At 39.5% G+C, this 22,666-nt stretch overlaps 1 protein-coding gene across 3 annotated transcripts in view; it reads right to left on the bottom strand.

The window, feature by feature from the left end:
* Nucleotides 1-22,666, bottom strand: part of antxr2a (ANTXR cell adhesion molecule 2a) — a 116,319-nt gene that overhangs the window by 68,643 nt on the left and 25,010 nt on the right. For all 3 annotated transcript variants that reach the window (XM_061904951.1, XM_061904952.1, XM_061904953.1), the window contains exons 8-12: nt 21,042-21,102; nt 17,984-18,079; nt 17,515-17,584; nt 2,024-2,102; nt 1,860-1,955 (exon numbers count right to left, since the gene is read on the bottom strand). In XM_061904951.1, the coding sequence (XP_061760935.1) occupies nt 1,860-1,955; nt 2,024-2,102; nt 17,515-17,584; nt 17,984-18,079; nt 21,042-21,102 (402 nt within the window). The remainder of the gene's footprint in view (nt 1-1,859; nt 1,956-2,023; nt 2,103-17,514; nt 17,585-17,983; nt 18,080-21,041; nt 21,103-22,666) is intronic.

Raw genomic sequence — 22,666 nt, forward strand, 5'->3', positions numbered from 1 at the left:
TTAAAAAAAAAAAAAATGCATTATTTTTTTAAATAAAAATTAATAAAAAATTAATAAAAAATTCTTCTGCGGCCCGGTGCCAATCGGGCCACGCCGCTGCCCGGTGGTTGGGGACCACTGATATAAGGTACCGTATTTCTTTGAATTACCACCGGGGCGCTAATTATTTTAAAACCTCTCCTCACTCCTGCGCTTAACAAAGGCATGCGGTAAAAGTAAGCATGTGCTAATTATTTTAAAACCTCTTCTTACCACTTACCAAAGGTATGCAGTAAAAATTTGAGTGTGATGTAAGCTTGGACCTAAAATCCTACTGAATAGCTCTTAATCTTCTTCCCTTTATGCAATTCTCAAATTACCAGTATTGAAATCAGCCTCCTCCATTTAGAAAATGATGACAGGGGGAGCGTCACTCGTGACATCACCAGTTTGACCAGGCGGTAATACTAAGCATGCGCTAATTCTTGTGGGAAGCGAGTTTGACCCGGCAGTAATTCAGGGCAGGCGCATGCTATATATATGCCGTGCGGCATTTCAAGGAAATACGGTATGTGCTGTCGCCCATATAAGGTATGTGCTGTGACCATATAAGGTATGTGCTGTTGCCCATATAAGGTATGTGCTGTGACCATATAAGGTATGTGCTGTGACCATATAAGGTATGTGCTGTCGCCCATATAAGGTATGTGCTGTGACCATATTAGGTATGTGCTGTCGCCCATATATAGTCGTCCTAATGCCTATATACGGTATGTGCTGTGACCATATACAGTATGTGCTGTCGCCCATATATGGTCGTACTAATGCCCATATAACGTATGTGCTGTCGACCATATAAGGTATGTACTGTCGACCATATAAGATATGTACTGTCGACCATATACAGCATGTGCTGTCGACCATATATGGTTGTGCTAATGCCCAAATAAGGTATGTGCTGTGACCATAAAATGTGCTGTCGCCCATATATGGTGGTGCTAATGCCCATATAAGTTATGTGCTTTGACCATAAAAGGTATGTGCTTTCGCCCATATATGGTCGTGCTAATGACCATATAAGTTATGTGCTGTGACCATAAAAGGTTTGTATTTTCGCCCATATATGGTGGTGCTGATGCCCATATAAGTTATGTGCGTGACCATAAAAGGTATGTGCTGTCACCCATTTATGGTCGTGCTAATGCCCATATAATGTATCTGCTGTGACCATATAAAGTATGTGCTGTGGCCATACAAGGTATGTGCTTTCGCCCATATATGGTCGTGCTAATGCCCACATAAGGTATGTGCTGTGACGATAAAAGATATGTGCTTTCGCCAATATATATTATGATGGTGCTAATGCCCATATAAGGTATGTGCTGTGGCCATACAAGGTATGTGGTGTCGCCAATATATAGTGGTGCTAGTGCCCATATAAGGTATGGGCTGTGGCCAAGAACTGTAGGTTGGGTCTGAAGTGTTCCAGTTTGGAAGGCGGCTGGCAGGATTAGCAGATGATGGGTGGTCCAACACTAACGAGATGACGGCACATGTAAATCCGACAAGAAGCAGAAACAATCTCAGTGCTTATTATTAATCACCTCGCTCCCCAGGTAGCAACCACGCTAACAAAAGATTTTGTTCACTTCCACGCAATCTGTCGCTCGCTAATCGCTGCCATCTTTTTGTGACATGACTTTGCGCCATCACAGTGCGTCCTGACTGGCTGTTGCTAGGTGACGAGGGGGGCGGGGCTGACCACCAAACATGTCAACTGGTGAAGGTGGCCTTCAAACACTTTGACAACATATCCCTACTCCTGTGCGTCTGTTAGCATAAAATGCTACTTTCCATCTTTGCTCCTCGGGAATACTCACCAGAGTGCAGCACAGGGGCCAGAACCACCACATGAGGGCCAGGGCCACCAGGACCAGCAGCACCAGGAAGACCAGGGCCACCGCCAGGCCGTCGGACTGAAAAACAGCCCAACATGTCATCATGCTCCTTTTCAACAAGGAAAGAAAAAGACAAAAGCACTCACACACGTGGAGGCAGTGATGGTGTACGAGCTGGAGATGAAGGACTTGCCCTTGTTCAAACTGATGAGCACGTCCATGGTCCTGTAGGAACACCACACACATATATGTTCACATGTTTATGGACTGATGAGGACGCCCATGGTCCTGCAGGATCACCTCACACACACACACACACACACACACACACACACGCACACACACACACACACACACACACACACACACATACATACATACATATACATACATATACATATATATATATATATATATATATATATATATATATATATATATATATATATATATATATATACTCACATGTTTATGGATGAAAAAGAAGAATAAGAAGATGATAGAGCAAACAATGCAGTGCATGCAAACTAAGACATTTTGATGGGTCTGCTATCTGTGTTGTGACCCTCAAGCTAAAAAGCTAGAAAAAAGTATTAGCATGCTAATGTTAACTGCTTTAACAGTTTGCATACTTGCAAGATGGCGGCAAGTATCGAAAGCCGTGATTTTCAGGTTCAAATGTACGAAAATTGCTAAGAAGCTAGCATAAAACTTTCGCATGCTATCATTAGCCATTATAGCGTTAATAACATAATTGTGTGTATAATAAGATGTAACTACAGGTTGATAACGTAATGTGTATAATAAGATGTTAATTACAGGTTAATAACACAATGACAAACGTGTTTTCAACGGAATAAGACACGTTTGGGGAGATGTTGTCAAGGGGGGGTGTGGTTATGTACAATAAGATGTTAATTACAGATAACAACATAATATGTATAATAAGATGTTAATTACAGGTTAATAACACAATGACAATAAGACAAGTTTGGGGAGACGTTGACATTTGCAAAAGTTTCATTTGTAGGATCAAGATTGTGTTTTTTTGTCCGAGCGAGAGAGCGACGGCATCAACAAGTTGCGTGAGCGCGCACGAGTGCTGCTTGAATGTTTAGTGTGTAAATAAGAGGAATATTTAGCCACCAGGCTGACGGACACGCTCATCTGTTCTCAGCCGCCGGAGGACTGGAGGCCCGGGGCGCTGCTTCAGGACAAATCCAAAGCAAAGAGACCTTTTCTTATTATTATTCACACACACGCACACACACACAGACACAGACACAGACACAGACACACACACACACATACACACACACACACAGACACACACACACACACACACACACACACACACACACACACACACCTTTCTTCTTCCATGTCAGGGCGGGGGATGGGAGGCGTGTGCAGACTTCTCATTAAGCGCAGGTAATTGGAGGAGGCATAATAGACATATGGAAATTGGGCTGCCGTTCATCGTTAGTCTTTTAATTGCGGCCATTATGGCGTGGGCCCGCTAAATAAGTCGTAGGACTTTCTGCAGGTTGGCGTGCTGTAACGAGCACTTCCTCTTTCCTGTGGACTGGAGAACCTTTACGCAAATGAGGAAAAGGTGTATTTTGAGGGACGCAATAAGTCAGAGTATTTCCAACTCATTGTGACACGAGACAATCATCTTTTCTACTTCTTAATGCTCAAATCAAAGTATTGTTGTTCCAATGACAGTAAAGTGGGAGTAGAAGTAAATATAAAGTGTGTCATCACGTCAGCATTTGTCTTCCATGTGGGACAAAATGAGCTCTAAAACTGCTCTCTTCATTGTTCTTATGTATAAATATCATTCCGAGTTCAAATATAACTAATAGCTCCAATATTCATTTGAACGATAACAACTATTCCATTCTCATTCATTTCTAAAGCAACAAAAATATGAATGTGTACAAAATGCATGTCAACGTGTTGATGGCGTGTCAAATATGACATGATAATTTCGGGCAGGTTATTAATGGAACAGGAAGAAAACGATGAACCTCCCACCTTTTGATCCGAAGACCGTGTACAAGATGTGCAGCAGTACAGTACAAGACTGCAGTTACCATCTACATACACAGCGTTTACTTAAATGACTAAATTCAAACAACCTCCCCTAGTCATGACGTAGGAAAAATGGTCACACATAGAACAACCTGCTCACTCCACTTTCTGGATATTAGAAACAAAATGTCCCACCACCATAAAACATTTTAAATTACAGCCATTTAAATCAGTTGAAAAGCATGCTCGGACAGAATGCAAAACACTCTCCTCACTTATCCATCTTTAGCACATCTTAGCTGCCTGATATTTCTGATGGATGACAGGAAGTTGTCACAAAGGTAAACAAGTTAGGAGTCAAACTACTCTTTATATTCAATGCTAATATTTATTAATTGTCCACACATCCATCCATTCTCTACCGCTTATTCCCTTTGGGGTCGTGAGGGGCGCTGGTGCCTATCTCAGCTACAATCGGGCGGAAGGCGGGGTTCACCCTGGACAAGTCGCCACCTCATCACAGGGCCAACACAGATAGACAGACAACATTTACACTCACATTCACACACTAGGGACCATTTAGTGTTGCCAATCAACCTATCCCCAGGTGCATGTCTTTGGAGGTGGGAGGAAGCCGGAGTAGAACCCACGCAGACACGGGGAGAACATGCAAACTCCACACAGAAAGATCCCTAGCTTGGGATTGAAACCAGGACTACTCAGGACCTTCGTATTGTGAGGCAGACGCACTAACCCCTCTTCCACCGTGGTGCAGATATATATATATATATGTATGTATATATATATATATATATATATAGATATATATATATATATATATATATATAAATTATTAATTGTATTTATTAAATATAATGTATAACGTATGTACATATATATAGATATTAGAGGTGGGAATATTTGGGGAGCTCACGATGCGATTACGGTTCAAGAGCTACGATTTGAGAAAAAATAGCTAATTGGTGCATCTTTAATTGATGTGCATTGATGCAGTTTTACATTTCTTTTGGTCTCACTAAATAAGTCTTTATGAGAAGAAACAAAGACTTAAAAAAGGCTACGATACTGAGGTAAATAGGAATATGAATATTAGATTCTATTTGATTCAGAATCCATTCTCTGTTCAAATTGATTCTTGCGATGTATTTTTTGGTATCACAATTGTAATGAGACTTTTTCTGAACAGGTCAGAAGTTCCTTCTGTCTGCACGGAGATGGCCGTGAAACCTATTTTAAAAAATGGATACTTCTATTAAAATCTAGAAACAGTCCAGAGGGTAACCATCATGGGTCCTATTGCCCACAAGTCTTACTGGGCCCGCTTAGCAGTCTCCTTGGCGCCTCTCAACAGGCTCCGCCTGTCGTAAAATACTCCCAAAGCACCTGGCAACAATATCCAACAAGTCTTGGAATCTACTCTGAATCAAATCCTGGACTATTGTAAGACACTATGAGAATGAAGTGATTACATGAAAGTCCAACTCATGGAAAGTGGAGCAGCTTTCCAGAAGGATATTTGTTAAGTAGGTTTTCGTACACACCACTTTTGGTAGGATTGGTTTTAGTAGGAAAATGTTCTCCAAAACTTCACCCGGGTTTTGGTTGACCATCGGCCAAACATGGAAGGTAACAAGACATATCACGGAGTGGGATGCAGTCCAAACAAACATGTTAGAGACTCAGACTCTGTACTTTATTTTATAGATAAATAATCCAGCGAGAGATCAAAGAAAATTCAAGAAATTCAAGAAAGAAGTCTTGGTCAAGACCAAGGGATGCTCTAGTGTTCCTCTCACTCAGTCTGGACCAGGTGACCCAACTGAAACCAAGTACTGGAGTGAGAGCTGTATCTGTGCCATGTTAACATCCTGGGAGCCCAGCTGGGACGGGTGAAGAAACAACTTTATGGGAAGAAGCGGGATGAATAATTGAAAGGGGAAGAAGCCGCAGCTGTTCGGAGGGCAGAAGGTTTGCCTTTGAGCGAAAGATGGAGTCGAGGGATCAGTCAAAAATGTGATGCCAGCTCCGAGGGAGAAGGACGGCTGGCGCATCCGTCAAAAAGCGGGCCCAGGTTGACGCTAAGCCTCGGTGATGGTCTACATCTGGGCCGGCTGACGAGGGGACGCTAATGGACTTCCAACGTGCCGTAGAAGAAGATAAAAAGGTTGAATAATTCACAGTGGAACATATGTGGGAACCACATCCTGGAGTCCACCACGTCTGACGAATGGGAAGAAAGTCCGCTGACAGCAGGGATCTCCAGATGAGACCTTCTTGAATGTTGCAGATGTTTGTACTCAGAAGCACAGATGGAGCTGAATTCACTGGTGTCTCGATGTCATGCTAGCAACTTGGGCCGCTGTTAGCGCCTCAGCGAGGTTCTGTGCCCTTCTTCTAGATCTCCAACCATCAGAGGAGTACTGGTGCAAAACCACTCACTTCAGCAAGGACCAAAAGTGTTCCCAGCAAGAGAAACTTGGTCGTGGCTTCGAAAGTCAGGGAGAACATCAATCTGGAGATGTCCTGGTCTTCAAGTCTTCAGCAGTTTTTTTCTGGTTTAAAAGTAGTTTCCAAAACCTTCGAAAAATGGATCTCAAAATAGGTTTAGTTGTTCCTTACAGCCAAGATTCTTTGGGTGGTGACTTGCATGGACTTAAGTCCTCCCCTTGCTTTTAAGACTTCCTTTACGCCGCCATGACCACCAGCTTTCTAACCAGACCTTAATTTGAAGAAATGAACGGCGGTTCTACCGTAACGTAAAGGTATGTTCTTCAAATAACAAGTCTATTCTTGGAAGGTCACTCAGATGTAAAATGTTGAAGTTGTCAACTAAAGTGAGGTCAAAATGAGTTTCTTGGGGCACCTCCAACAAAGGTGGAAGACCTTTAAGTACATTTTGTTTTCCAGAAGTATCTCCAAAAGAGAGTGGGGCATATTGGTGCCTTCCATTTACCTTGGAAGTTAGAAGCCGGAACTAGGAGTGACCTCACAGTCCAGTTGTGAGCCTTCCAGCAACCAGGTCAGAAATCCGGATGGTCACGTGCACAAACACTATTCTAGCGCTCGTCTTGCCTGAATATAAACAACTTATGGAAAAATGCGACAAAAACATTCCAAAAGTGCTGATAATGGACATTGTAGAAGCGTTTATTATTGTTTCCATGCAGAGCAGCCATCTTTGAAGCCAACTCTGACTTTCCCGGTAGGAAGTCCGACCTCAAGGGAAGTTGTAGTTGAAGCTCCGGCCTCCCAAGGCAGCACATTTTCTTCTACTGGGAAAAAGTCCAAGGACTCAGAAGAACTTACAGACCTGAAGGTTCCAAAGCATTCCAAAAAGGAACATCTTCCCCCGAAAGGTCCCAGTGGACCCCAAAGTAGCACCTCTGGTCTGAAAATTCTGAAATGCGCCCAAAAAGTCCGGGGCTGGGCCCTTTTGGGTGCATTGTGAACCTTTTGAGACAAGTCGGTTTTGGGCAACCCCAATTATCATTGGGACCACTCGGGTTGTTTTGGGACCTAACCAGAGTCCTGTGGGGCCTAAATGGGTTCAATTTGGACCTGGTAGATGCTTCTAAATCCGGACTAGGGTTAGAGAACATTGAAACCTACTTAGAGTTATGCTTCAAATTGTCACACATCTAATTTCAATTCAAAATATAATATAAGCAACATTTTTGTTCACAACATGGTTTAAGTGTTCTTGATCAAAAAATCAAAAGCAAAATATAACTTGTATTTTTTGTTAAAAACTGCCTGCATAGTCTGGCTGGGTTAAAGGAGCCTGTAGTCCACAAGTATTAGTCTGCCTAGGTATGTAATGAATGAACTATTTCTGACCATTAATCACAGGAGTTAACTCCTTATTTTCCACAGCCATACTTGGGACATAACTGAGTCTCCATGTTCAATTTACATTTTCAAGATGGCTGACATCATTTCTTCCTTGATGTCACAGAAAGTATGAGAATGTTTGAGCTGCTGCCTCACCTTCTTGACTTATACAATCGTCTCAATCAATCAATTCAAGTTTATTTACATAGCCCAAAATCACAAGTGCCTCATATTTGTCAAGTTGTTGTCAAGAGATATATTTTCTCTGGTCTTCATGTCCATCCATCTCTGTTGCGTTATTTGATGCAACATGAAACTCGTGGCGCTCCTTTAATGAGACCACACTGCGGAATATGGCAGGCGGAGAATTGTCCAGCGACTACATCGCTGAAGTAGTCAAAACAAACACAACGGGAGGAAGATGCCAGGAAAGAAGGACAAAGGCTGGATTTCCCCGGCAAAAATGGGAAATTATTGTATGCAGGGAGACGTACTGTCGCCGACCAGAATTCTCACAAGAACTCAAATAAGTCAGATATATATATATATATAAATATATATATATATATATATATATTTGACACAGAGTATTTTGGGCTGGTGCTTGAGCAGTGCTTATTGCGTCACCAATTATTTATTTTTAAATACTAAATATTTCTATCATGTGTATGTATGTATCTGATGAATGTACCACCAATATACGTTAAAATGACAAATATTGACAGTTAATGATGTAAATTTAAATGGTAATTATTGATATCATTTGTGTATATTATGTATCTGATGAATGTACAATCAATGTAGGTCAAAATGACAAATATGGAGAGCGATAATAGTACTAATACTAATAATCTTGACTAAAAACCTCCAGAAGTCAAAATGCACTTGAGCAAATATTAGTCTTACTTTGTCTTTGTTGGATGATTACTTTTGTCACTTTGGCCATTGAGGCGTTTATCAGACGGTTACACTTCCTGCTCCCTGGACACAGAGAAGGCACATCCCCAGTAAAGTCCAGCGTAAACAATTCCGTACCCTCAATGGAGCGGCGGCGCCCCCTTAATAATTGAGTGGTACCTGCGAGGTGTCATTGTGTGAAAAGAGCAGGTGAGGACAAGAGCGCAAGCACTTCCCCGCTGGATGGGAGCCCCCAGGCGTGGGGAGGGAGGGGCAGCTGTGGGCACAGATGCGGCGAGGAGGACTCGGGGACGCTCTCAGAGGGGACGAGGTCTGAGATGCAAAGAAGGAAATAAGAAATTGTATTTTCCTGGGGAATCTGCGGTGGTGTTCACAGACAGATGGGCGTCCGCTGGCGTTCCCGAGCTGGGAGGCGGGGATTGTCGGAGCACCGTGAATTATTTACAATAAAAAAAAAAAGGGAAAGGCCGCATCTGTCGCACAACCTTTTAAAAGCCCCTCCAGCAGATGTGTTTACTCGCCGCCCCAACTAGTTAACTACTTAATGGGCCGCCAACTGTTAATTAAGCGGGCCTTGTGCGCGCGGTGGCCACCCGGCGCCAGTTTGGCCGTAGCGGCTTTACAGATGTAGATGCTTGAGGAGAGGGTTTAGGGCATGAAAGATGCTGAGACTTGTGCAGCAGCTGCTACTTGAACGCCTCGTATAATCACCATGTGACTTCAACTACACGCCAAACTACCAATGTTACGCAATGCAACAACTCTGCAGGACTGCACACACTAACAACTGAGACCGCAAAACATGATGGCCATACCAATCACCATTCTCATCATCTTCAAACTAAATACAATCTTAATATTCAAAAATGTATTAATTCTTTATGTTATATACATATGTATACGTATATACATAAACTAGGGCTGGGCAAGTTAATGCGTTAATTACGAGTTAACCAGAGGTGTGTAGTAACGCGCTACATTTACTCTGTTACATCTACTTGAGTAACTTTTGGGATAAATTGTACTTCTAAGAGTAGTTTTAATGCAACATACTTTTACTTTCACTTGAGTATATTTATAGAGATGAAACGCTACTTTTACTCCGCTCCATTTATCTATTTTCAGCTCACTACTCGCTACTGATTTTTAGCGATCTGTTAATGCAGGCTTTGTTTGTTTTGTCAGACAGACTTTCAAAGTAGGATCTACCACATGCCTGCGTTTCACCAATCAAATGCAGTCACTGGTGAAATTGGACTCCGTTTCACCAATCAAACAGAGCCCGGCGGTCACATGAGTAACTGCACTTTTTTTATTTTTATAAACCTTTATTTATAAATTTCAACATTTACAAACAGTTGAAAATAGTAATCAAAGTAAGTACAAAAACAGTACAAAACAGTATAAAAACCATACAAAACAGGTTCAGGGGGTTGTAAATTCAAAGTAACTAAAATAGAATGCAAAAAAAAGGATATATAAAATAAACAAAGTGCAAAGCTATAGGCTCACTCAATCTCAGTAAATAACTTAAATTTGGAACACAGCATCATCGTTTTCTCAGCTTTTTGGTTGTTAGAGGTAGAGTGTTTTAATGTAGAGTTCTAAATCTTTTTTAAAGGCACAAAAAACAGGTCAGGTATTGAGAAACTTACATTTATGAATATTAAACTTAGCCAATAGTATAATGAGGTTGCAAAGGTAAAATTAATTTTCACATTTTTTTTCAATACAGTGTAAAACCAAATCTATATTATTTAATATATATTATTGTTTTAGTTGCTTAAGAGATAGTCCTGGCTCTAAATTTGTTCATTGCTATTTTTATGTTTTTGTGCATTACTTGTTGCCGTCATCATTAAACGAACAGGTTACTCATCAGTTACTCAGTACTTGAGTAGTTTTTGCACAACATACTTTTTACTTTTACTCAAGAAAATATTTGGGTGACTACTCCTTACTTTTACTTGAGTAATACATATCTAAAATAACAGTACTCTTACTTGAGTACAATTTCTGACTACTCTACCCACCTCTGGAGTTAACTCATCAATCTATTGACGCTGACAATTATTTTATCGCGCATTTGCGTAAGTTGTTTACATGCTTTTATTTTGTTGACGGCTTCTGCGGAAAAGGAAGGAGAACGCGGAAAAAAACAAAACAAGCATGAGAAGAAAAGTAACGCAACAGAACTTTTACAGAGTCATTTTCATTATAAAGTACTTCCAGGCGGCGGATTTGACAGAAGCAAAGTGGTTTGTAGACACTGCCAAGCTAAATTTTCTTATCACAGGAGTACTTCCGGTCTAAAATATCACCTTTACACGAAGCACACTGTTGATGCGAGCAAACCATTCAACAAAGCAGAAAGTGGAGCCACTGTATTGGTCATTTTACAGGCTTCGGCAGACTACGTTAAATGTAGCGTGCGGGAGAAGTAGAGATAAAGGAGAGCAAGAGAAGCTAACAAATGCCATAGCGAAGTGGATAGTTCCAGACTGTAGGCCCATTAGTGTTGTGGAAGACGCCGGCCTGAGAAACATTGTGCTAATCGCAATAAGTGACATCACGTATGAGCCGCCATTAAGACACACACCGCACGAAGAATACACCAGTTGTATAAAAAGGACAGGACTGTAAAAGTGACAACTTTACAACGTGCAGCTGTAGTTGCTCTCAGTGGGGACCACTGGACATCAATCGGTAAGCATAATTACCTCGGAGTTACAGTGCATTATATTGATGAAAAGTGGGTGCTGCATTTACATGCTCTGTCTACAGTTTGCATAATGAAAAAGGAGGAGGCATTATGCTGAAATACGCGCGGCGCCCTTCACTGAAGTTATACAGTGTTAAAAGTGTGTTCGCACAGAAAATGTTATGGCACTTCAATTCAAAGGGCAGTACATTTATAATTAATGGCCGTCAAGTTCTAAGAATGAACAAACTGCACCGAGTTGAGTGAGATTCACTGAAGAAACACCATTATTAACATGGACATTACATTCTAGTCACCTGTATAGGAAATCCCAGCAGTGAAGTGTTTTGTGCTTCACCCTTTCTTATCTTTCTCCCTGATAAAAGAAAATGTTTCTGCTGTTACCTCAGAAATTGCCTGTTCGGATGTTATGATTGTGGCTCAGGGATTTGTATGTAGATTATATTTATTTTCCATAACAAACAGGATAACTTAAATACTCTGGCAGTGGCAATAAGCTTGAATGTTTGTATTTACATTTTTTGAGTTGATTTTCATAAAATATAATAATAATAATAATAATAATAACTTAGATTTATATCGCGCTTTTCTAGACACTCAAAGCGCTCACAGAGAAGTGGGACTCATCATTCATTCACACCTGGTGGTGGTATGCTACATCAGTAGCTACAGCTGCCCTGGGTTAGACTGACGGAAGCGAGGCTGCCAGTTTGCGCCTACGGTCCCTCCGACCACCACCTATCATTCATTCATCATTCATTCACCAGTGTGAGCGGCACCGAGGGCAAAGGGTGAAGTGTCCTGCCCAAGGACACAACGGCAGCGATTTTTTGGATGTCAATAGGTGGGAAGCGAAGCTGCAACCCTCAGGTTTCTGGCCGTCCGCTCTACCCACTACGCCATGCCGCCCCAAAATATGTTATTTAACTGCTACTGTTTAACAAGTGACGGACATAAGGTCATGGCTGTCTTGAGTTTCCAATTATTTCTTAAAGTCTTATTTTTTTGCACATAATTGTTGCTCACAAAAAACATTCATGAAGTTTGCTTCTTTTATGAATTTATTAAGGCTCTACTGAACATGTGAGCAAGTCTGCTGTGTCAAAAGTATACGTACAGCAACACACATGATCAATGTTGGTGATGTAGAAAAGTTCCAATCCAATCAAAGTATCTTCATGGCCTCTTAACTTCATGTGAGTGATTGTGATTGTTGACTTCTCTGAGCACATGGAAATGTGGCTCATGTGATGCAGTCCTTAGACTGGCTTACCAACGCCACAATGGGAAAGTCAAAGAAACTCAGCACACATCTGAAGAAAGGAATTATTCACTTGAACAAGTCAGGAAAGTCATTTCGAGCCATTTCAAAGTAGCTTAAGGTCCCAACAGCAACTGTGCAGACAATTGTTCCTACGTATAAAGTGCATGGCACAGTTTTGTCACTGCTACCATCAGGAAGAAAACACAATCCATCACCCATTGCCTCCTTGCTTGGCACTCAGCATCAAGGGTTGGAATTAGGGATGGGACGGCGTGGCGAAGTTGGGAGAGTGGCCGTGCCAGCAACCCAAGGGTCCCTGGTTCAATCCCCACCTAGTACCAACCTCCTCACATCCGTTGTGTCCTTGAGCAAGACACTTCACCCTTGCTCCTGATGGGTGCTGGTTAGCGCCTTGCATGGCAGCTCCCTCCATCAGTGTGTGAATGTGTATGGGTGAATGTGGAAGTAGTGTCAAAGCGCTTTGAGTACCTTAAAGGTAGAAAAGCGCTATACAAGTACAACCCATCTACCATTTACCATTTATATATCACCAAAAATGATTCCCGGGCGCGGCACCGCTGCTGCCCACTGCTCCCCATGTGTGTGACAATCATTGGTACTTTAACTTTAACCTGCTGCTGGGAGAAAATTGCTCAGGATGATCAAGAGTCAAGTGAGAAAAAGTTAAAAAGTTATAGTACTAATGATTGTCACACACATACTAGATGTGGCGAAATTATTATCTGTATTTGACCCATCACCCTTGATCACCCCCTGGGAGGTGAGGGGAGCAGTGGGCAGCGCAGTGGTGCCACGCCCGGGAATCATTTATGGTGATTTAACCCCCAATTCCAACCCTTAATGCTGAGTGCCAAGCAGGGAGGTAATGGGTCCCATTTTTATAGTCTTTGGTATGATTCGGCCGGGATGAGAACCAGCAGAAAGCAGGTCTGCAATGAATTGGAAGTTGCTGGAACACAGGTGTCATTGTACACAGTCAAGCATGGTGATGGACTAAGAGGCTACCGTACAAGAAGAAAGCCCTTGCTCCAGAAGCCACACCTTAAGGCTCCTGTAAAGTTTGCTGCTGATCACATGGACAAAGATAAGACCTTCTGAAGGAAAGTTCTATGGTCAGATGAAACAAAAATGAAGCTGTTTAGCCACAATACCCAGCAATATGTTTAGTGAGGCCTTCAATCCCACGAACACCATCCCTACCGTCAAGCAAGGAACATAGGAGAAACATTTAGACTGTCATTTTCTAAACATGATGCTTATATAGTGCACGTATAATGCGTACAGTGCACGTATAATGTGTACAGTGCACTTATAATAAGTACAATACACGTATAATACTTACAGTGCACGTACAATAAGTACAGTGCATGTATAATAAGTACAGTGCACGTGTAATAAGTACAGCACATAATCTGCCCTCACAATCATGCATGTTTGATTGGATTGCAGTCAGCAGGACAGAGAAATGTGTATGTAAAAAGTCTGTTATGTTGAGGGATTATGACGTGCAGGAATCAAACAACAGACCTGCATGTCCACAACTTTACAATCTATCACTTCTCTACAACTCTAAAATCTATCACTTGTCCACAACTTTACAATATATCACTTCTCTACAACTTTACAACCTATCACTTACATTGATCCTTCTGGGCACAAACTGAAGTGCAAATTTTGAAATGGTGATTCTCATAGGTGTAGGACCAGTGGCACGCCAAATGTATAATCAGAAAAATACATCTTTTAATGATGAGATAGGCCTACTGCGCTACTGTATTGTAATGTTGGTACTTGGAGAGCCAAGTGTTTAGTGAGGTGGGGAGTTTGACAATCACTGTTCTTAAACATAAGTATACGTTCAAAGAAGCTTGCAATAGTCAATATTGGTTTTTGTTTAATTATGTAGATGTACTATTATTGTATCTGTTATTTCTACTTTTTAATTATTTGCATTCATTTTAAATCTAGTATTTTAATCATTCATTTTTAATTTGTTTTTATTTTTTTGTTTCTGATTTATTTTTGGGGGAATTAAAAATGTTATTTCAACATGTTTTCAACAATTTTACTGACATCTGGATTTGTTTTGGACTGAATAGAATTCCTCTCAAAGAGAGTTTTTTTTTAGTAGAAAAGACCAAAATAAAACATTAAACAGCAAACTTTCACCTGGCTTTCAACCCAGTTTGTCTGTTTTTGGAATTGTACCTGTCAGTCACAATCCTTATGGAAGACAAGAACGTACATGTTTTTGTTTTTTATGCATTTTAAGTCATAGAATATGGCAAGTAGAAAGTGGCTAACAATGCACTATTGCATCCATAAAGTCCTCTAAAAAACATCTAAAAAGTGCCAACAATCCTCCATTTACATGTCGTGACCTGAATATTAACAAGTAGCAGCCATATTGTTAATACAAGCGCTAACCCCGAGGAACTACTTTTAGCCAGGCAATTATCACAGTGAGCTAACAAGCTTATCCTGCTATATTGAAATATTAAACTGCTGCATCGCCTCGAAGTCAGTGAAAGTTATTTCCAGATGACAAATCAAGTCTCTCACCTGGATAGTAGAAGGTATCGGACATAAACCGATAAGCTAGTCAACTTTGACAACCAACTTAGACCTGGAGATAGCCCGAAAGACACGAAAAGATGCTCGTTTACAATACTTGTTTTAAAAAACACTTTGTGTGGATTATGATGAATTGTTGATGTCAAGGGGAAGATATAAACATCCCATCAGTCTTTATCCCAGTGAGAGCAGACATTTTACAGTAAGTGATTGTTTTATTATGTTTGTTGTCTCTGATGTGTCTGTAAAATTAATAAGTCAAAATGTGTAAATATGACATGTTATTATGAATGTTACTGCATGACATATATACTTACATCATGTATACATTACATGTTATTATGAATGTTACTAAATGACATATATACTTACATCATGTAAATATTACATGTTATTATGAATGTTACTAGATACGACATATATACCGTATTTTTCGGACTATAAGTCGTAGTTTTTTTCATAGTTTGGTGCGACTTATGTGTGATGTTATTAACACATTACCGTAAAATATAAAATAATATTATTCAGCTCATTCACGTAAGAGACTAGACGTATAAGATTTAATGGGATTTAGCGATTAGGAGTGACAGATTATTTGGTAAAGGTATAACATGTTCTATATGTTATAGTTATTTGAATGACTCTTACCATAATATGTTACGTTAACATACCAGGCACCTTCTCAGTTGGTTATTTATGTGTCATCTAACGTACACTTATTCAGCCTGTTGTTCACTATTCTTTATTTATTTTAAATTGCTTTTCAAATGTCTATTCTTAGTGTTGGGTTTTATCAAATAAATTTCCCCCAAAAATGCGACTTATACTTCAGTGCGACTTATATATGTTTTTTTCCTTCTTTATTATGCATTTTCGGCAGGTGCGACTTATACTCCGGAGCGACTTATACTCCGAAAAATACGGTACTTACATCATGTACATATTACATGTTATTATGAATGTTACTACATGACATATATACTTACATCATGTATATATTACATGTTATTATGAATGTTACTACATGACATATATACTTACATCATGTATATATAACATGTTATTATGAATGTTATTACATGACATATATACTTACATCATGTATACATTACATGTTATTATGAATGTTATTAGATACTACATATATACTTACATCATGTATATATTACATGTTATTATGAGTGTTACTACATGACATATATACTTACATCATGTATATATTACATGTTATGAATGTTACTACATGACATATATACTTACATCATGTATATATTACATGTTATTATGAATGTTACTACATGACATATATACTTACATCATGTATATATAACATGTTATTATGAATGTTATTACATGACATATATACTTACATCATGTATACATTACATGTTATTATGAATGTTACTACATGACATATATACTTACATCATGTATATATAACATGTTATTATGAGTGTTACTACATGATGTATATACTTACATTATGTATATATTACATGTTATTATGAATGTTATTAGATACTACATATATACTTACATCATGTATATATTACATGTTATTATGAGTGTTACTACATGACATATATACTTACATCATGTATATATTACATGTTATGAATGTTACTACATGACATATATACTTACATCATGTATATATTACATGTTATTATGAATGTTAGTACATGACATATATACTTACATCATGTATATATGACATATGAATGTTAATACATGACATATGTACTTACGTCATGTATATATTACATGTTATTATGAATGTTAGTACATGACATATATACTTACATCATGTATATATGACATGTTATTATGAATGTTATTACATGACATATATACTTACATCATGTATATATGACATGTTATTATGAATGTTATTACATGACATATATACTGTTTAGAGTGTTTTCTAAGTGGAATAGAGCTACTTTATTGCTGAAGTTGATTTCCAATATAGACTGCAGTAAAAAGGGAAGAACATATGTGTTGGTCAGGTTACATGAGGATTGTGAATAAGTGCATTCATGCTCTGGGCCACAATGTTCTACTACATGCCTAACACTTACGGAGCAGGAAAGGACTAGGAACATGCTCGATGTAAAATGTCATTTAATAATTGACAATTTTTTGTCTGGGGAAAAAAAACCTTCTGAGAGTTCACAGATTTTCTTTCTAAAGACATTTTTCTCCTTTCTTGAATAATAATGAAGAAGAAGTGAGTAAAAAGCACTTACTGTCCCACATGGTAGAGCCTGGGTGCAGGACACAGCAGGTAATCATTACGCACCGTGCTGGGCTTGTTATCTAAACACACACACACAAACACACACACAAACACACACACTATTATTATGAATGTGTGAATGTGGAGTGCATGAATGTGTGAATGCGGAGTGCATGAATCTGTGAATGAGGGAAGGTGTGAATGTGGAGTGCATGAATGTGGAATGCATGAATGTGTGAATGAGTGAATGTGTGATTGTGGAGTGCATTAATGTGTGAATGTGGAGTGAAAGAATGTGTGAATGAGTGAATGTGGAATCAAATGTGTGAATGAGTGATTGTGGCGTGCATGAATGTATAAATGTGGAGTGCAAGAATGTGTGAATGAGTGAATGTCTGATTGTGGAGTCCATGAATGTGTAAATGTGGAGTGCATGAATGTGTGAATGAGTGAATGTGGAGTGCATGCGGTGCACTCACTGAAGGTCTCCTGGTCCACAGTGAAGCTGCACACCACATTCTCACTGCTGCGGCCCAGAGAGAAGCCATTCCCTCGCAGGACAATGTCGAAGGACTCTGGAACACAAAGGTGTGTCAGTTCATGTGATCATCTTGACACAAAGGTGTGTCAGACCACAAGTACAATGGTGACTTAGTTCATGTGATCATCTTGACACAAAGGTGTGTCAGACCACAAGTACAATGGTGACTTAGTTCATGTGATCATCTTGACACAAAGGTGTGTCAGACCACAAGGACAATGGTGACTTAGTTCATGTGATCTTCTTGACACAAAGGTGTGTCAGACCACAAGTACAACGGTGACTTAGTTCATGTGATCATCTTGACACAAAGGTGTGTCAGACCACAAGTACAACGGTGACTTAGTTCATGTGATCATCTTGACACAAAAGCGTGTCAGACCACAAGTACAACGGTGACTTAGTTCATGTGATCATCTTGACACAAAAGTGTGTCAGACCACAAGTACAACGGTGACTTAGTTCATGTGATCATCTTGACACAAAAGTGTGTCAGACCACAAGTACAACGGTGACTTAGTTCACGTGATCATCTTGACACAAAGGTGTGTCAGACCATAACTACAACGGTGACTTAGTTAATGTGATCATCTTGACACAAAGGTGTGTCAGACCACAAGTACAATGGTGACTTGGTTCATGTGATAATCTTGACACAAAGGTGTCAGACCACAAGTACAATAGTGACTTGGTTCTTGTCATCATCTTGACACAAAGGTGTGTCAGACCACAAGTACAATGGTGACTTGGTTCATGACATCATCTTGACACAAAGGTGTGTCAGACCACAAGTACAATGGTGACTTGGTTCATGTCATCATCTTGACACAAAGGTGTGTCAGACCACAAGTACAATAGTGACTTGGTTCATGTCATCATCTTGACACAAAGGTGTGTCAGACCACAAGTACAATGGTGACCTGGTTCATGTAATCATCTTGACACAAAGGTGTGTCAGACCACAAGTACAATGGTGACCTGGTTCATGTCATCATCCTGACACAAAGGTGTGTCAGACCACAAGTACAATGGTGACTTAGTTCATGTGATCATCTTGACACAAAGGTGTGTCAGACCACAAGTACAACGGTGACTTAGTTCATGTGATCATCTTGACACAACGGTGTGTCAGACCACAAGTACAACGGTGACTTAGTTCATGTGATCATCTTGACACAAAAGTGTGTCAGACCACAAGTACAACAGTGGCTTAGTTCATGTGATCATCTTGACACAAAGGTGTGTCAGACCACAAGTACAATGGTGACTTGGTTCATGTGATAATCTTGACACAAAGGTGTCAGACCACAAGTACAATGGTGACCTGGTTCATGTCATCATCTTGACACAAACGTGTGTCAGACCACAAGTACAATGGTGACTTGGTTCATGTCATCATCTTGACCCAAGTGTGTTAGACCACAAGTACAATAGTGACCTGGTTCATGTAATCATCTTGACACAACGGTGTGTCAGACCACAAGTACAATGGTGACTTAGTTCATGTCATCATCTTGACACAATGTGTGTTAGACCACAAGTACAACGATGACTTGGTTTATGTCATCATCTTGACAAGTTAAAACAAATCGTTGTGTCCCCGTTCAAGTGGTCTACCTAAACAGAAACATTCCACATTAAAGAAAAGTGAACTTTTCATTATTTCATTGCACTTTTTTTGCTTAGTGATCAACTTTTGCCGTTGTTTTTTTCTCATTACCTTTCTTGTCTGACTGTATTATTAGTGGGGCTGTCAGATGAATGCATTAATCACACCAAATAAGGGCATTAATCGTGTATAAACACAGTTCAATTATGAAATGTATTTTGTCCGCATGTTACCATAGAGACTGTTTTAATTCATTAATTCATGTTGTGCTATAAGGTCTGTGATCCCACTTCACTGTGAGCGCTTTGAGTATCCAACAATAGAAAAGCGCGATATAAATCTAATCCATTATTATTATTATTATTATTATTATTATTATCTGGCCATGCAGAGATCAACCGATACCATTACCGATTATTAGTAGTCAAGGAGGCCGATAATCAATTTTTGGAGCTGATATTCCTCTGTCCGCAACATTTAACGGTGTGGGCTAGTTAAAGGAGCGCCACCAGTTTCATGTTCCGTCATTCAATCACCTAACAGGACAGAGATGGATGGACATGAAGAAGACATAAAATATATATACAGTGTATATGCAAACTTTGTGTAAGTATCTTGACTAATATGATATGATTATATAGGCAAAGAAGGTGAGGCAGCAGCTCACACATTCTCATACTTTCTGTAACATCCAGGAAGAAATGATCTCAGCCATCTTGAAACTGTCTCAACTTTAATCTCTGTGAAGGAGCCCACAATAGTTCTTATTCCAATGTATTACATCCATAAAGAGTAATGAAATGGAGTAGGTGAGTTATTGTGATGCGGTCTAATACAATCAGATGTTGACGCTCCTCTTAGACACACCTGTTGATGAGCACTTCAACACAACATTAATAATATGTGTGGAAGAGAAGAATGATGGCCAAAATAATGTTCATAAAACAACTTCAAGTGGGAAATTGGGAGGAATTTTGCGAGAACATTTTGTATCTGTTAGAGAGCATAGAAACAACAGTTGTCTCTCATCATGATTGGCAACTAGAGGCAACATTCCGTGAGAAAAGAGCACTTCCTTTTTTGAAGCCTTGTCCAGATGTTGACTGACAAAGAATATTCATCTTGGAATCACTTCTTCTGCCTCACTGACTACTACTCACCTTAATCATCATCATCATTGTCGGCCTCCTTGACTACTACTAATGTAAATACAGCTGCCACTATTTCACAGCTAATACATGCTGCTTCATGACAATCACAAACAATATCTTGGAGTTGTTACATTAAAAAAAATGGCAAGCAGTTTCTGAGGACATGATGATGTGTGCATGAGAAGCATCATTATGTCTGAGGACATGTGTGATGATGGAGAAAGAAGTGCACTCACGGTTGACACAGACGCTGGAGGGCTCCACACTCAGGATCTCTGTGCACGATCTCTTCAGTATCTGCAGTGAGACATGTCATGACAAGAGTATCTGAAGAGAGACAGGTCATGACACTACCATGAATTGATGAAGGAGGACCCTGACTTAAACAAGTTGAAAAACTTATTGGGGTGTTACCATTTGGTGGTCAATTGTACGGAATATGTACTGTACTGTGCAATCTACTAATACAAGTCTCAATCAAAACAACAGTATCTGCAGAGAGACAGGTCATGACAAGAGAATGTGCAGAGAGACAGGTCGAGACAAGAGTATGTGCAGAGAGACAGGTCATGATAAGAGTATGTGCAGAGAGACAGGTCATGACAAGAGGATGTGCAGAGAGACAGGTCATGATAAGAGTATGTGCAGAGAGACAGGTCATGACAAGAGTATGTGCAGAGAGACAGACAGGTGATGGCTGCAGGCTTGACAAGTGAGTTTGGCAAAGAGGTGCAGGTGCAGGTGCAGATGCAGGTGCAGGAGCGCGGGGGACGATCAGGTGCAAGAGCTGAGGACTATGAGCTGAGCTGAAGGTGGACATTAACATATAAAGAGCTGGCTGTCAGCTAGTCAATGAGCCACTATGCAAATCTCCCTCCCCACTTGGACCTTCCATCTGATGTTGACATCAGGAGGGAGAGGAAGTTTATTCCAGGATAATGACTTCCTGAGATAAAAACAACACAAGATGTCGAAGATGTTTGCCATCACTGCCCTTCTCCAGCTAACTGGCTAATGGCCGACCGCTAGCATTGGTCTAACGCAGAGGCGCCCTAACTTCTTCTGCTGAAAAATGAAAACATGCGGGAACCATTTTGATTGTTTTCATTGAGGGGGAGGTGTGCATGAGTGTGTGATTCATACACATACATATATATACATATATATATGTATATATAGATATAATATATATATGTGTGTGTGTATATGTAAGAATCTGTACATGTGTATACACACACATATGTATATATATACTGTATACACATGTACACATTCTTACATATACACACACACACACATTATATATATATATATATAGATATATATATATCTATATATATATATACACATACATATATATATATATGTGTGTGTGTGTGTGTGTATATACATATACATATATGTACTGTATATGTGTGTATGTATATACGTATACACATACATACATACATACACACATATACACATAAATACATATATATATACCTGTATATATATATATATATATATATATATGTGTACATATATATAATATATATACATATACACACATACATACATACATATACATACACACATATGTATACATACATACACACATATGTATACATACATACATATGTATACATACATATCTAATATACAGTGTGTATATATGGCAGCGTTTAAATCTCTTGACTGACTCCAAATGTCAATACAAAAATGCATTTTCATGCTCTTTCGGTGAAGAAAAGCCCGTTTTTTATGGTGTGTGTGTATGTATGTGTGTATATATATATATATATATATATATATATATATATATATATATATACAGTGAAAAAAATAAATTTGAACACCCTGCTATTTTGCAAGTTCTCCC

This window comes from Nerophis ophidion, linkage group LG01, assembly GCF_033978795.1.
Source record: "Nerophis ophidion isolate RoL-2023_Sa linkage group LG01, RoL_Noph_v1.0, whole genome shotgun sequence".
NCBI lineage: Eukaryota > Metazoa > Chordata > Actinopteri > Syngnathiformes > Syngnathidae > Nerophis > Nerophis ophidion.